Here is a 17,640-nt window from a genome sequence, read left to right as displayed (position 1 = left end):
GCTAGTCAAATCTACCAAAATGAGCCACATGAAGTGAGATGATGACTGGGTTAGATACGTTTCCTGCTTTATTCACGGTTCCAAAGCTGTTCCAGTACAAACCTCTAACGCAAGACGTTTGCACGACACACAAACAAATCGTATCTGCCTCTAAACAACTTAAGCGTCACACATATTGCCTTTTCAAAAAATAGAACCGCTCATATTTGTGTGGAACACTAAGTGCCTGACCATGTTTGGCATGTGCCAAATCCAGTGAGTCACTCTGAAGCTAGGCGATGGGCCACAGTTTCCATCAGATGTCCACTGCGCAAGAGCCAGCCCGCATTATATAATACTGTGATTCATCTGCACCAATGGCTGAAGGAGAATGAGACTGAGACATACCGCTAACCCTCCAGCTTTAGTTATGAGCAGCACTCTGGGGTTCTGACATTTTAAATTCAAGATGCACATAAATCAACACAGTAAACAAGGAGGAGAAAAAAAGGCAACTATATTGTTTTGTGTTCACTTCTCGGTCAAAATGTTGCTTTATTCTTTTTTTTTTTACCGTTTATGTGCCATGTGGACTCTCAAAATTAGGAATGCATGGCCAGTGTGAGAGGATGGCCTGAGAATACACATGGCTGCCATAGGTTGCAGCCAGAGGCGATCTCAGAGGAAGCTGTCAGTGTGGGCAACAGGACTGGTTACAACCAATGAATACTGAACTCTCTGCATAGTCTGGGACAGAGGCAGTCATTATTATCACATCACCTCCGCACTCCTGAGCCATGAATAGCAACAAGGTACACGGCCTTGGTCTTTCTCATGAGATGTTTCAATAGATTTAACAGGCCATCAATTTCTGCCCTGAAATTGCATGTAATATTAGTGAATGTGATATATTGCATCAAACATGCAGTGCATGCAGAAGATGATGACAGGACTGACATTGTCATCCAAGGACTGGTAGAGATATCCCTCTCTGCCTGCTTTCAGAGCTCCCTATTCGACCAGACTGAACATTATGAAAACTGTGACAGCAGTATTTGTTCTATTTTAAAGGATTTATAATTCATACCATTACATGAAAAATAGCACAACTCAATCATTTAGATGGTGACGCACTGCCAGCCTTCCCCACCCGTCTTCTCCTTAACTGTCCTTAACGTGCACATCCGTCACTGCCACATGTCACATCTTCTCTCACACACAAGATAAATTCCTTTACTAGCCTCTGCTGCCCCCACTTACCGCCGATCTGGCCTCTTGAACAGACTCGGTGAGTAAGGGGGTGAGTAGCTCATAGCTCTCTGAGGATAGGTGAAGTGCTGGTAGTGACAGCAGTATCTCTGAGACGGTTCAGCCAGGCGGAGGGCGCACACCGTCCTGGGTGAGGGCGGCTGAGCCCCGAGAGGGGCAACTTCAGCGGGCCGCGTCTGAGACTGTCCCATCTTGGCTTCCGAATGAAGGGGCTGCTCAAGAGGCAGGAGCCCTTTGCCTGTTTGCTCACTGCAGTGCTGTTGTTTGTTCTCAACGACTGTGTCCTCAAAGCACAAAGAGACAATTGAGCTCTGGCGATACCCCTGGTTATGCAGCCATAACTATGAGTACCATGCTCAGACTGGCACTTAAATGATGTGTCTCCAATCCAGTGGAACACAATGGCCTGGGAGTCACAATGAAAATGACAGTTTTCTGAAATGGCGCCAGTTGTTTCACCTCTACACGGCTGGAGTTTCTGTTTCACGCAGACAAAGCAAAAGATCTTCCTCTAACTGTACCTGTAGGGAATAATCATCATGCCTGTCTACATAGCTCATTTAATCACTGGCATGTGTAATAAAACTTGAGTCATTGTTGCATTATGTGAAAGGAACTTAACGCACGTAATGAACATAATGAACTTATTCCGCAACATACTTTCTAATACACGAAAGGCAGCCAAAGAAGAGCAAATTCACTGTGAGAGTCACTTGCAAAGAGATGTTTTGGAGACTTTTGTTATACAACTGCTCATGATTTGTACAGAAACCAAGCTGAGACTGATGAATTAACTCAGTTGCATCTTATATAACATTTGTTGTTATGCGTGTGGTGTTCTAAAATCCTTTAACACTTTTTAATTTTGGGTTTGTCAATTGCAGTGAGCCTCTTTTGTCATCAGGGGTGTAATTGTTTGAAGAGCTTTTGCTGCGCTAAAGGTGTAACAAGAAAAGTAAGCCGCTCTTGCCGTGACTAACTGTACGCTCCTTTCTAGTTTGACAGCTCCGCATAAACGTCTCCCATCTCTGTCTCCGTTTAATCCAGGCTGTCGGCAATTGGAGGGTTTGGAAATTTGATAATGTATACAGATAGTGATGCACAGTCAAGTGTGGTTTTACAAGACAGACAGCCATGCAAAACCAGCTTCTGCATCGAGATTGGAGCTTCAAGCCACCAAACAGAAAGATTTATTTGACATCGTTTAGAATTGTGAGTCTATAACAAACTCTAAGGAAAATATGACGACTAACTGACAAAATTCAGATTAAAACCAATAGACATTTAGAAAATATGGATAATTTGCTCCAGTCGACTTATCATAAAGCAATGAAGTCAGCAAGTTGTATTTCCTCGTCACAGTGGAATTTCAGGTTCACTCAGTTCAAGTTCTAACAATCATTAATCACAATCATTATTTTCCTGGGACAGCATGGCTCTGATTGGGCTTGCACAACATCAGCATGGGCGTGTTTACACCCATCACAGCAGGAGCAATTAATTTCAACTAGACAATACTTAATTATTTTGTATTTAGCATCATCTACATTTGTGCTCTGATTCATGAAAAGACGTCAGGACAATAGTTCTGTTACATTTACATTGCTTAGTCCTCTTAATTAATATGTAATACTCATTGTTATAGATAGAAGTGTGCCAATTTTTATTGTTTCATGCCTCCAGCTAGGGATAGGTTGTCAGTCTGCTGACAAAATGTTCCCTCGGCTGTACTAAATATACAGTCACAGGAACCAAACAACACTTGTAATCGGATATACTTAGCAACCAAAAGTTTTCATTAAGAATTGGAGGGTAGGAAACGTAGGATTATTTCTTCCTTTTTTCCTAAACCCAGCTATTACGAAGACACCACAAGCAGGCATGTGTGAATACCACCATCTGAGAGGAGCTGTATTTATCCGATCAGGCCCTTGATATAGAATCCCCTCCGGCATGTAACAGCTGCCCAGGTGACATGTTAACCTTTGTTCATAAACCACAAAGAAGACAAGGCAATAACCGCTGCGCATGCCTTGAATCGGCTTCTCAAGACAGCACAACGGCCCACTTTAATGCTTTGCTCACCTGAAATTACCACATTTCATTTCTGCTGATGTATAAAAAGATATACGGTTCATTTGCAGTAGTTTTTGCTGGAACTAATAGCAGGACAAGCAACAGCAAAGTGCTGTGTGCAGTATATTGCAGTTAACAAGCTTGGGGACTTCACAGCATCTGGCACTAGGCTGCGATTCAGCGAGAGTCAGACAGCTTTAGGCCACAATGTAAAGATTTACCTTGTGTTCTAATGGGCAGAGAACTGGCTAAATTTACTGTGAAAATACCGAAGTGGCGCTGAGGCCCAGAGGTATGTGTTGAGCGAGCATCACAGTATGGTAAACCCTTTGTCATGCAACATTCATATCCCAACTCCACATCTGCCCCCCTACTCCAAAAAAGAAATAACAGCATGTTCTAGGTCATAGCCCATAGGACTCCCATCTGTGTTTTACTGCAAACATATGTACACATGAGAACACATACACACATGCACACAGTGTTGACTCTTAAAGATAAGGGGTTTGCCTTTCAGAGTAGTTTAGGTGCTAATTGCTGCATGGATGCTCTACAAAAGGTTAAAGGTTGTGGACTCAGTGGTCCGTGTAGTGTAAAATAGCAGTGAACTCTGTTATTAGCCATGTCTGAGCCTTTTGACTTGTTATGGTTCACCTAGTTTACAGAGGTTTATGGCAGAGCTGTTGGATTGCTTTTTTTTGTTCTGCTGTAGCACTTAGAAGCAATTTTTAATCAAAAATAGGCATGTGTGTATATTTCTGACATTAAAAAAAAGAAAAATGTGGGTGGACAGCCCAGTAGCTGAGTGATTAGAGCGCTGATGGACTGAGCAGAGAGTTCCCAGACTGAATCCTGGTCGTTAGAACCTTCTGCTCCTTGATTCCCCTTTTCCTGTATTTCCTGTCCCTCTCCACTCTTTCTCCCAAACAGCTATTAGAAAAAAGGAGTGCAAAGCAAGACTCATACCTCATAAAGCATTCTGTGTTTACTTAATAGAAAGCATGCATGGCTATGCTCAAAGGCAAGATCCAAAACACACTGAGCTTCAATGGCTGACACTTTGCATGGCTGGATCACGTCCCAGAACAAAAAGGTTGCAGAGTTCAGTGCCATCTGTCCCTATTCATCTGCCTATGGGTACTTTAGTGTACTGTATACCTCAGCTGCTCAGTCTGAGTTGGTGTGGATGTAAGTATCTATGTCTAATCTAAGCTGACTTCAACTATGGTATGCTGACATTAGACCTTTAATGGGTACATACTGCACCGAAATTCATCACAAGACTACTTGATATACTGTGAAGCTGATTGATACACACAGGATCATTCTGAGGAAATCCGATGGGGTACATCACGCTATCACCTCTAAGTTGATAGCTTATTTTGCTCACTCTAATCTGTTGGAGCATCAGTAAGTCATTACAAAACAGTTGTGGCATTGCATGTTTATCATAAGAAAGGCTGTAACTGAAGTGGTTGCCAACAGCAACACTGTAAGTAAACAAATTAGCTAAATAATTGAATCTTTAGGCCACTTAATCACCCAAAGCATGAACAGTCTATAAATCTTTCAAGAGGCCTAAGAACGAACAAAATCAGAAACGTGTTAAAATGTGACTTTGAAAATATAATTCAGATAAAAAAAACAATAGACAAGAAGTAACGCTATCCTCATGACAAATGGCATGCAAATAAATAGGTTTTCTAACTTGTTTATTGATAGAAAAATAGGTTTGAAATCTCCAAGTGCGATCTCTGGTTCAAGTTAAACAAGAAAGAAACAGGATAGCCTTCTTTCTAAGATGATTTTATGCACATATAATATAATATCTCCTCTCTTTTTCTACAATTTTCTTATTGTCAAAATCATCCCTCATTCTGATGCGACCACTTTCTTCTCATAGTGCACACATCCACCTCTCCATCTTCTCATTTTTTTCCACTTTCCTCCACGTTTTTTTCCAGCCGTGTATCTGGCTGAGCTTGCAGCTGTGTGACCCAAGTCACCAACAACTGGGACAACACTGGAGGAAACTGGGCCCTCGATGAGCCATCCCCTGATGCGTGTTATTGTGCTTTCTTGTGTTTTCGCTCGCCCGTGTGTATGTCGATGCGTACAGTTGGTCACACGCTTGCATACGTGCAGGCTCATGCGCGTCTGGCCTCGTCAGCGTGATCTGGATTTAACTGGTTGATAAGCACCCTGCTAACTCTCACTGTCAGTGTCGTCCAAACACCGAATCGTTCCCACAGACTCCAGCAGGCTTCTCCGCTGAGCATTAAAGCTAATCCTTTGTCACCTGCGAGATGACGATGGAGCAATGACTAAGTTCCCATGGATAATTTGAGACGAGTCATTGGCGGTCATTGCGGAGGAAAGCACAACAACAGCTACAACGGCCACACAAGTGAGCATCAAACACGCCTTCTTGTAATGACACATTAAAAAACAGTTGCACTAACCTCTGCCAGTGGAATTATAAGCCATATATGCAATAGCTGTTGTATGATAACACCTGAGAACTGACTACGTAGTATGTTTTCTAAAACTTGGTGTTTGGCATCTATAAGGCTTCATGATACTCTGCAAGTTTTATGATGTTATCACCTACAAAAACCTGTCGTACTTGTCATCTGAAACCAAAACATCAGATATACTGTATGTCTCATTTCCTTGTGAGCTTACTTTTAGCTTCAGTACTGTATGTCATGGCCTCTAAGACAGCAATAGCAATGACCAGGACTGCGCTTCTTCTATGTTGCTCATATTAGCCTGAGGAAGTTTCATCACCCTGTTTTTCCCTCATCTTACAAGCCAAACAAAGTCTATTAATTTCCTTCAACAAGACCACAGGAATGAGTCGTATCATAAAATGCTCTGAGCTGTAAATCAAGACAAAGACGGTAGAATAACATGTTATTGCTGCAGTGGTATATTTATACAAATTCCATTTTTAGAACCAGGCTGAGATTTATAGGGAAGAGGCAAGAATATGTAGCACCTTCAAACGCACAAATGCTTTTAGAAGGTAGCAACAGTATGATATCTTATATAGACTGGGGAAAGGCCTACACATAAATGGAACATATATATACACACCTTTAAGCTAACACTAGTCTAAGTGTCCCAAGCAGTATTTGGAATATAAACAGAAACAGGATAAGAACCACTTCTCATTTGTATTGAATGTACCCTGCAGATCTTTAACGTTCACTCCGGGGATGTTGCCCCCCTCGTTTGTGTTTCAACTTGAGGCAACACAATTGAAAACTCTTGATTGATTGCTGCAGACACACAATCCGTGCAGCAGGGCATCAAGCTACGCCGCGTTCATATGTAAATATATCCATAAATTTAGCCTAGCCGTACAGTTGTATTAAAACCATTCAACGAAGAAAAAAAACGCCACTTTTGCTTTCTCTCAAAGGGGAACCTGATATAACTCAAAGTGCAGCTGTGTAAGGGGGAACTCATGTATATTCAGAACCTCATATAACTTTCCCTTTCAAATAGCATCACGGATTAAAGCCATTCAACTCTGGAGTGTGAAAAACCACAGGGGCAATAGGTCAGCGCCGTCCCACAAAGGTACAGTGTAGATCACATGCAACCAGAGAGGCGAGCTGAACCCAGAGAGAACATGGTGTACACAATATTTCCTCAGGCTGTCTGCGTGGTGAGAATCCCCTACTGACAGAGGACAGCCTGACAGATGGAGACTAGGCCAGATGTGCAGGGCCCTCTAGTACCAAGTCTGAAAAGGAAGCATGTTGCTGTTGAAGAGAAGAAAGCTGAAGGCTGACGTTTCTGTTTCAGGAAAAAAACCTGAAATGTATGTCCAGGTGTCGTCTACTATTGTGCAGACGACATACAGCCAAGGCTAAAAAGATACGTATTACACCATCATTCGCACAGTTCTAGAAAAGTAATGGGGACACATTAGTGTTAAGTTCAATACACTTAAAAAAGTACGTAATTGCAGTAATTTCAGTCATGAGGATAATTTACCTGTCTCGTGAAAATGGACAAAATAATAGTATTACATTGCAGAACTTCACTGATGTTTGATGATGTAACAGTTGTAAGGTTTTCATGAGTTTTGTAATTAATGGTGTCTGCATGTAATTATCTATGCCTTCGACATGCTACATTACTGTGCATTTATCTAGAATTTGCACATGCTGTCCATTCCTCATTTGCGTCATGTACAGTTTGTCATGGTTTATTTCAACATCTGCCCCCGATCTCCAGACTTGCATACCATCATCATTCAAAATTAGATTGCTATACAACTGACTATATGGCCCCATACCAGTAATTTGCAACAGTGTATTAACTGCCACTGTGCAGACTGTGGAGATGCCTACATGGTTACTGATTAACTAAGAATCATTTACTTGTTCTCCCTCTGCTGTGCTGATGAACTGTGTAGTGTTTAATGTCTCTTACAAGCCACTGGAAAAGCAGGTAGTCAAACTGAGCTCAGCCTGAATGCTTAAAAACACAGTTCAAGTCTGTCCAATGCCACACTGCATGTAGACACCATTTCTCTTTAGCCCTTTAAACCAAGGTTACAGTTACATGTCAGCCTGTGAAATAATAAGAGGTTTGAGCTGTCCCTACATTTGCAGGCAGGTCAAAGTCTCCAACAAGCTCAGATATTCAGCTCCTGTTTTCTCTTATGTCTGATATCAATTCATCAGGATTTATATTGTAACACAAGAGCAGCATTTCAGGATGTGACTCAGTCAGGGGAAGGATCTGCATCAACTCTGTTATGCGATCCAAATAAACTGGGAACATGATGATATCCAGCACTGTGGAGCAGCAAGCTGAAATGTTGTTTGGGAGTTTACAGGAACCCCAGCCTATCCTGCCCTCAAAGAGCCAAAAGACCTGCCCCTCCAACACAGACGCAAATCCTGTAAGCCCCACTGACTGGTCCTTGAAGTTCTTTTTTTTTAAATTTTATTTTATTTTGGTCACAGCTCATTTGTAGAAGTTGGAAAAACAAACTGACTTCAGGTTCAGGCACCAATCCTCACTTTAAAAAAAAGTATTGTAGCATAAAATGTTAAGAATATGATCATTATAAAAGCATGTACACCATTGCAAGTAATGGCTTTTGCTTTCTTTATGGATTCCACTTCCATCAGTATGATTTTCATTTTCCTTTGACCTATTCAGCTGTTACTATGACAGAGCAAAGAGGAGAGCTGGTCTGGCCTCTCAGCAACAGCACACAGCTTTTCGATGAATGCCATTTTTTGAGCCAATATGTTGTTCTACTTTCCAATTTGCAAAAACAATGTTGAATAATTTTAAAAAATAAAAGTCGGATTGTTTTATTTTATTAACTGCTTTTAAATACAAGCACACAAAATGTGTAGTTTTTGCCACTGAGTATCAGCCTAAATCCAGGTTCAATTTCATATTACTTTCATTTTCACTGACGAAACCTGCCTTTTTCAGTATGAAGACTACACAACGAATGACTGTCTGACAGTTTCCATTTCTTCTTCCTAGAACCAAACAGGAAATACGTCCACTTGAAGTGACTCTTGAACTTGGATTCGGTCAGCATACACAAGACAAATTGTCTTTTTGAGCTGTCAGTTTCCTGGTTTCGAAGCAGCACAGAAGAGCGAGTAAACACGATTTTGCCATCCCAGTCATTGTGCGGAGGCTCAGGTAAACAATGTAGGCTAAATTGGCCTGCCTCCAGCGTGTACCCAAGAGGTCCAAAGTTCACTTATGAAACCACCGAACACTCTTGTATCTGTTCTGCACGCACACACAGGTACACTCATTGGTCACACTCTGATGCAAGTAATGGTGTGCATTCGAGCTTAGAAAGCAACAACACTGAGAGATTCCTACCTATGTATACAAGCAGAAAGGACAAATGTGCATCAAGACACGTACTCGCTCATACACGGAGACAAACTTGCATACAAATTTGAGGTCACTGATGTATTGTACACAAAGCTCAGACACGTGCGTGCAGACAAACAAGCATGTCGGTGTGCCATACACTTTGTTGCTGTCTCTGTCTGGACACGCACATTTACGTCCTTTGGCAGGCAACCTCTTGCATTCTTAAGACATTGAAAAAGAAAAATCCTAACCAGCTTGGCACCTTTTGGAAGGCTGAGATTTTTTTAAAAAGTGGATTAAATACACCTTAGAAAGAAATGCTGTTGGGGTTATAAGGATTAAGAATGAAAGAAGCTGAGGTCGAGGAAAGCTTTCAGACTCAAAACGTCATTCTCTGTCATCAATCAAACCCTTTTGTGCATAATAGAGCAAGCAGATGAGAATCTGTTGCGATGAAAGCCGAGGCTGACGTAAAATCTCTAATCAGATCTGGCCTATCAACAAGAAGAAGTGCGTAAGAGTCCTTTATTGTTTTGAAGATGGACAGATTTGCCCTCGTAAGCAGTGTCTGATAGCCAGCGAGTTGTCACATTATCTTCACGCTCAAATCAACAAGTGATGTACGAGGTTCTCGCCAGCATGGCAGCATCTCAGCTTTATGCCGACACAGCAAGGTGAGGAAGAAACGCGTGAAAACAGTGGAGTATAAAATGCAGTGTCTTGGTGATAAGGGAGGTCTTTACTGTGCACTGTACAGCACTGAGGACTCGGATATGGGCAGCAATCAAAGCAATCTAGAGAGGATGTTCAAGAAAGCAGGAGACTGGGAGAAGTCGACAAGGTCAAACACTCAGGCGCTGCACTAAAGAAAAGTGTACTGATCGAGGGTTGTCCTTGGCTTCAACCCCGCAATAACACAAGAGCACGCTGAGGGAGAATCATGCCAGGAGTTGTTGTTGCAGAATCATTTCACAGAAACGAAGGTGTGTGCCAGCACGTTTTATGGCAGACGGCTAGAGTTACCTCTAACACTAGTCAAACAGTAAACATGTCCTAGTTTTGTGATCAACAGTGATTCTTGTACTGCAAATGCAATTTTGCTCTTCTTGTTTTTCGATGAATTTGTTCAGCGTTAGATTTCTTGACATCTGGATAAGTTCCAAAGAAGTTAGGAATCTTTCTCTTTTTTAGCATCTGGCCATTCTTTCTCATTACAGTAAACAAACCTATGCATCATAAAGGAAACTAATGTCAGTTAAGTTACACAAGCTCTACTTTGAGGAACTATTTTAGGATTTGCAGAACTGAAACAAAATTGTGCATTTCACAGGCTCCCGTGATAACTCCTGACACACACATCCACAAGTCATTATCTTTGTTTTGCACCCTATTGAGACTGATTGTCTTCTTCACACTGGTTTAATGACTGTGGTGTTCTTTCTTGGTAAAGACTGTAATTACAGCCCCAACCGCCAAGGGGGGAGCCCAGTGTGGTGCCTGCAAGGTATCTGCCAGCCTTTACACTGCAAACACCCTTCAGCAAATCAAAATAGTAACACGACTAGATGTATTTTTAAATATTGTTCATTAGAAAGGCATACACTTGAAAGTGTCTCCCAAGTGTCTGGTTGATTTAGCTTTGGAACTTTGTGTGTCTTGTCTGCCACCTTGTGCACGGTCGTTTGTCCTGCTGTCTGTATCATCTGGATGTTCTGTTGAGTTCATCTCGCTCCTCCTCTCTTCCTCCTCTCTGTCTGCCCTGCACACCTCCTCCTCAAGCAGCTATTGTTATTCCTGTCCTTTCACACCGTCTCGTTGCAGTAAATCCGATCTGACTGGCATGCTACAGGACAGCCTCACCCTGACTCAGTCTCGAGATAATTATCCTGTCTCTGACCTGTCTTGTCGTAGTCCTAGCTCTTGTCTGGTATGAACTCACCCACTTTTTTTGGCAACGGGGTTGCTGTTGCGCCACGAGAGGTCGAGAGAGTGTGAGACAGCGCCATGTTTATGTAACTGTGAAACATCATATAGAGTGATGGCGGAAAAGCATCAGCCTTGTGCATATAGATATCTGTGTTTCCTCTGCCAATGTAGCATAACGGAGCTGTGTTCCTGTGTGAGGGTGAATTCCCACAGTGATGCTGCCTGGTCATGTCTTTGCAACTTGTTAAAAACATAAAGCATAAAAGTTAAAACACCACATCTGTCTTATTGCTAAAAGCAAAACACCATGTAGCGACTTGTAGATGTTTTCTCATTTAGATTGGATAGACAAAACTGCACACTTGTATTAACACATATAAATAGATGTGTGTGGATGAACATATATCAAAACCAACATATATTGCATACACAACCTTATCTAAAGGCTGTATAAACACTTTTTGCACACACCCATGGATGTGTGGGAAGTGTTGCAAGACACATAGACACATATATTTCCTACAGATACATGGAGGCACATCGCACCACATTTTGATGCAACATTTCCTGCTTTAAATGACATTGTGTAACTGTGGAGCTATAGAATCGTCTTTGTACTTTTTCCTTGCTTCTTTAATTCCCCGTATGTCTCAGCTCAGGTGAAAGATGCACGACTGTGGAGCAAGGCAGAAGCACAAATTGGTGGAATAACAAGAACCCACAGTATCACCTTTCACCAGAGCACAGCTCACCAGATACTGTTTGTCTGTACTGTGGCGCCTGAGGACAGCCCCCTTTGCTTTGTATCAAAGACTGAGAAGAGAGCCACCAAACACCAAAACAGGAAAATGTAAAAATGAGGAAGAAAAAAATGAGAGGAGGAGAAAGAGGGAGGGAGGGAGTAAGGGAGGGAGGAGAGGGCTTTCACAGCTGTTGTCAAGCAGTGTTTCCTCTGATAGGAGGCTTTGGCTGTACTCCCAGTTCTTAAGGTAAACTGTTAAAAAAAACATGGTTACCTTGAGATATGAGAGGGCATGCTGGTGTGTTTGGAAAAAAAAGCCAGCGAGATAAAGATTTAAAATGACAAAGACAAAAAAAAAAATGTACTCAATTGATATTTTCTTCTAGTGGGTTAGGAGAATGATACCTCACATGAATGTGATTTCCAACCGAAAAGCCAACAGACTGCTGCAAATTTTGAAGGTGCAAAGTTTTATTTGATCGTAACTTTTGTAAATACATATTCAAGGGCACTAAGAATGATTTCGCCTTAAAATAAGGCATGGGTACGCCACCTCAGAACCTCATCTGTGTTGCTATAACGCCGCGTCCTTGAGCTCCGTCAGTAGGATGTTGTGCAGGAGCAACAGTGCAGACATCCGCAAAACGTGTTAGCCTCTTATCAAGGGATCAAGATGATAAGAAGAATTTAAGTCTATAATCGGTCCTACAGCACGTCTCATTGTGTTCGTGAAAACAGGTGCCATAGATGTTTAGACTCTCCCTGCAGGCCAACAGTTGTTAGAGTTACTGTGCTCTATTGTTATTACCGCTATGGCCTTAGACAATGTGGAGGCTCGTTTAAAATGCACGTCAGGTTTTACCAGCTGTTGAAAGACGCAAACAAGTGATGTAACTGACATTTTAAGGCTCTGGCATAAATAACAATGAGATTGCTTTTGCACTGAAAATGACAAGATATGTGCAGTAGCAGGGTGGGGTTTGTTATTTTAATAAACAAATCTTAAAATGAGGATCCCCAAGATGCATAGAGGAATTCAAAATGCTCACTCCCTGTTGACCAGCCAATTTGAACCAGTGCATTTGTTTCCATCCGTTTCAATGAAATGCAAATGCCAGCTAAGATGCCACATGACAGGGAAATGAAAGACTCTCCCAAAAAGATATGCCCCCGAAGAGGTGCTTAGTGATGCTGTTTTCAATGGCGTGGCCTAGATATCATTGCCACTTAATATTGCAAGAAAAAAACAAAGCACTCACGGGACAAGACACTGCCTAGTCTGAATCTGATATCTTCTTCTAGAAAGTATATTTGAATATGAAAAGGCGGAAGTATCTTGCTTGTCTTTCAGTCGTGTTTTTGTTGGTTTTTTTTCTTTTATATCCTCGCCTTGCTGGATGTCATAGAATAACAGTATAAGACTTTGTTTTGAATCAGGGTGTTTCTCTGAATTTCCCACTGATATGAGCAACAATAGCATCCTTTTCCCTCTAGAGGCCTAGGAAGTGGGGCCATGAACAAAAAGAGCATTAGAAATACACCAAACTACTCAGTCAAACCACTAAATGGATCAGATAACAGCACATTCATTCAAACGGAAGATTCTGCTGACAAAATCACGGAAAAAAGGAATGATTGTCTCGGTTTTGGCAAACTTCTCGGACTGTTGTGCCTTTCTGTTTGTTATGTAACCTCTGGTGAGAACAGGACACTGTCTTGCCGTTATAGTGCACCTACAGATTATGCATGGTTGAGGGGTCAGAGCTTTCAACTATAGACTTCCAGGCTCTAATCCAAGACAACCTTTATCCCCCATGTAGGGAGGGTAATTTGGATTTAAAGATGGCAGTGTGATTTTTGAGTTTTATTTTTTTAGCTTTCATTTCATGGCACTTCGGAGACACTACAGTGGAAAACAGTCTTCTTGAAATTCCTTTCATTTTCCAAGTACCTAACATTTATTTGTCAAAATGCTACATCATGGGCCTTTTGATCAATGCATCATGTGCATTTAATTTGACAGGACTGTCTAAGCTGCTGTTTTGCTTTATGTATACAGTTAAGTCTGTTAAGTCCACAAGCAAGCCTGAATGCCAACCTTTAAGTTGCTTTACCTGCACAGATGTCTTGTGTGAAGATGGCAAATTTATTTTTAAACACCTACACTTAACCTCACAGTTACTCTGTGTTAAATAAGCTGCGCATGTGTTTTTTACTTTACATTCTGGCCGAAGAATGCTCATATCTCATCAGCATTTAACACAAAATGCTTAGTTTTGTAACACTTTCTTCTGTATGTGCACCGTTTCCCTCCCACACCATGACCTGGCATAGGAGAGCAGCCCGCAGCAAAGCAGTGCTTAAATTATGTTAAACAAGCCCGAGGGTGATGGATCAGTAAAAACATTAAGGTCAGGCAGAGCAAGTGTGTGGAACTGACACATGGAAATGTGTAGGAGAAAGAGAGAAAGAGTCATGCACCACTCAGATGTTTTCCTGTTGGATTCCTGTAGATGTGAGTGACTTTAGCAGCGTGAAAAACAGCTATTTAAAAAGCACTCAAAACTAAAAACAAGCCTCTTTAAAAAAAAAAAAACATAACTACTTTGTTGCTTACATTATACACTGTATATATAGTCTTTTTTTTTCCTTCTTCTTTTGGAATCCATTTAATCTGTACTGCCAGAAACTTATTTCACTTGACACTTTTTAGGCGCCCTTCGCTCAACAGAGAGCTGTGACGTTATAGGTGAACTAGGGGACAACTGTCAGTCTTCCTGTGTGGCTTCGACTCTTATACAGCGAAAGACGCCTCCACTGACGCAAGAAAATCCTCCTGACCCCAACCAACTTCCACACTGGCGGCTCACAAGTACTGAAAGGTTACGACCTCCAGTGTTACATAAATTCTCTCTGTTCTCTCTGCCAGACCGATGCAGGCTTCACTTCCCCTTATATGACACCTTGCATTGAGCCTGGTAATAAATAGGCCTTTGTGTGCATCTCCGGCCCCTGAAAGACTTGTGTCAAGGATGTGGATGGCAGCCTGGATGGAATCTGCGTGCACTAGTAGATGCAAGAGAGAAAATATTGGGAGGAACAGATGAAGAGAGGCAAGGGAAGAGAGTTTTCATCAGCGTTCATCTCACTCCAGCACTGTTTTGGCACTGGCCTCACTGGTTGTTAAGTCCTGCATCAGAGCTCCATGACTTTGCTCCTTAAGCATCTACATGTTTTCAGAGAACTGCTGTTTAGCCTAATCCCAGGCTGAGTAAACAGCGCAGCTTGCAAACATAATGATGAATCTGTGACTCACTCGTCTCCATGACACCATACTGGAAGGAATGCAGAAGGAGGCCATTTAATGTCACCGGCGCTAATTGCTGCTTATGATGGTGCTACAAGATGGCAGTGGAGGGACACAACTGCCCCGCACTGCTCCGTGGTACAACTGTCTGTTTTAAAGGCAGTGACACAAAGACAGAAGTGAGGGCTTGGACAGGATGCATCTTGTTATTTTCACTCTCTAGCTCTCTCTCTCTCGCTCTCTCTGCTGGGGAACAGCCAGAAACAATCACAGACGCACTGAAACTTGGCGCATACGTTCATTTTTCTCCTCGCTCTCGCACAGCCTCTTGTCTGCCAGAAAGGCATGCAGACAGAGAGAAAGAGCTTGGCAGAACAGGTCCACCTTTTCATTCCACCACTGCTCTCTGCCAGTGGGCCGAAAACCGGTCCTCAGTCCGGCATACGTCGCCTTGCTTCAGTCAGAGTTGCAGTGAAGTGAGCTAACTTGATTTCAAAAGCGACAGCAGTGTGCAAGAAAGTGCTGATTTAATCATCTTTCTGTTTTCATGTTGTCTGAGTCCTTGGAATAACTGCTTTGTCATCATAGAAAAAATGGCACATTACAAGGCTCCTGCTGCATTCTTTGTTTTCTGTTTCGGTTTGCTTAAATCTATTCTTTTCTGTTTATTTTTCCTTTTCTTATCCTTCCAATTTCGATCTTTCTGCCATTTTTTTTTTTTTTCTCCTCACAAGGCCCCCTTTCAGTTGTGCAGTAACTCTTGAAGCCAGAGATTTTGGAAATTTGTAAGCACAAACAGGAACAAACAGGAAACCATATTCATTACACTGAAGTCAGAGTTTGATGGATTGTTTTTTTTGCTGCATGTGAACTGCAAACTTAATTCAGAGCGTCAGTTATATTATATTCAGCATCTGCCAAGTTGTGTTTTTCGCCACAGGAAAAAAAAAACCTTCCCTGGTTTATAAAAAAGTTTATTGGCAAGTTGGATGCATCTGTTGAAACAAACACATTACACCAAGCATGTTGCCAAACATGTTCTTCACTCAGTTTCCCATCTTAGCAGCTGTGTAAAGCGTCAAGGTTGTGCAAAAGCTCCATTTAATGATGCAATTAACAGCGAGAGTAACACAGGAGTTCCCAGATGTGAGATGGGTGTTGTTGGGGTGACACATTTTTCAAAATTAAGTAAACACTTCAGAAAGTTATAATTGAACTAAATGTTAAAGGTGCTGTAGATTAAATTAAGGGTATGATGTGATGGAAAGCACACGTCAGACACCCTATAATTTAAATTAAATGTACATTTACTTTAAAACACCCACATTGCATAATTGTTTAATGTGGCAAAACAACATCATACTTATTTAATTGAGTAGCATTTAATTCAATTTGACATGACCACAATTATGCTCTTTGATGCTTCTTAATACCAAACTCATTACAATTTTTCCCTTTGCATGACAGCAGAGTCGTGTTTGGGAAACTCGTGGCTCAGAAATTACACCTCCAGCCTAAGAACTCAAAATTGTTTACTGGAGAACACAGAAGTTCAGTCAGAAAAGAAAAACACGGGTGTTGCCAAGTTGCAGATGTCCAGTAACTTTAAAAATAGATCATGTGATCGGTCCAGCTGCTGTAACCTTTGCTGCGTCCTGGAAGGAGATGGCTTCACGACCTGCTGCTGAAGTTCAGAGAAATGATTGTTTTCTTTCCCCGGGACTCTAGAAGCACTTCTCAGTAAAAGATTGTGGCAACACCCTTGCTTAAATATGTTTAGAAACAACCTCACGCCTTGCAATCTCAAAGACATTGTAGGAGTTTGTATAAGTGTGTGCATTCTGATACGGCTGTACACGTTTACTTGTGCTTTGAGCTGAAGAAAGGTGAGTTCTGATGTGCATCCTTATTTTTTCTACCCTGTGCATCTGTGTGTGTGTGTGTGTGTGTGTGTGTGTGTGTGTGTGTGTGTGTGTGCATACGCTGAGGGTACAAAATGTACCTGACCTGTGTGTGAAAAGAGCCCAGGGAGAGAAAGATAGGCCTGCCTCAGACCCGTTCCACAAAAGCACTGTCTGGCTGCATTGTGTGACCGACTATTATGGTAAGAAAAAAAACTGATGCACTGTGGGATAGCAACACTTGGGATTATGAAGCACACATCCACACAGAAACAGATGGAACAAGCGTCAAAATTAATTAGATTAAGATCTGTCAGTGCCAGTCCATTTAGGGGGCACTTCCAGGCATGAAAGTGAAACTGTGCCAAAGCAAGTTTTTTTTATACAAATGATTACAATTTAGTTACATAAACAGTCTCTCAGGCTTTTACAAACATACATATATGCAGGCAGAATAATCACTGGTTCCCCCTGGTGAAGGGCACACTATGCTCATGAAAAGCATTTGTTTCCACTGCAGATCTACTGATCTGTGCTTCAGCCAAACTTTAACTTGGCCCTCA

At 41.8% G+C, this 17,640-nt stretch overlaps 1 protein-coding gene across 2 annotated transcripts in view; it reads right to left on the bottom strand.

Moving 5' to 3' along the window:
• Positions 1-17,640, bottom strand: part of tsc22d3 (TSC22 domain family, member 3) — a 36,991-nt gene that overhangs the window by 6,209 nt on the left and 13,142 nt on the right. The window contains exon 1 of one of the 2 annotated variants that reach the window (XM_051954566.1): positions 1,240-1,527. The exons of the other annotated variant lie outside the window; for it this stretch is intronic. Coding sequence (XP_051810526.1) covers positions 1,240-1,439 — 200 coding nt within the window. The 5' untranslated portion in view covers positions 1,440-1,527. Of the gene's footprint in view, positions 1-1,239; positions 1,528-17,640 lie in introns of those variants that run through there. 2 annotated transcript variants of the gene reach the window in all.

This window comes from Acanthochromis polyacanthus, chromosome 10 (assembly GCF_021347895.1).
Source record: "Acanthochromis polyacanthus isolate Apoly-LR-REF ecotype Palm Island chromosome 10, KAUST_Apoly_ChrSc, whole genome shotgun sequence".
Classification (NCBI taxonomy): domain Eukaryota; kingdom Metazoa; phylum Chordata; class Actinopteri; family Pomacentridae; genus Acanthochromis; species Acanthochromis polyacanthus.
This window is presented reverse-complemented; position numbering and strand designations above follow the sequence as displayed.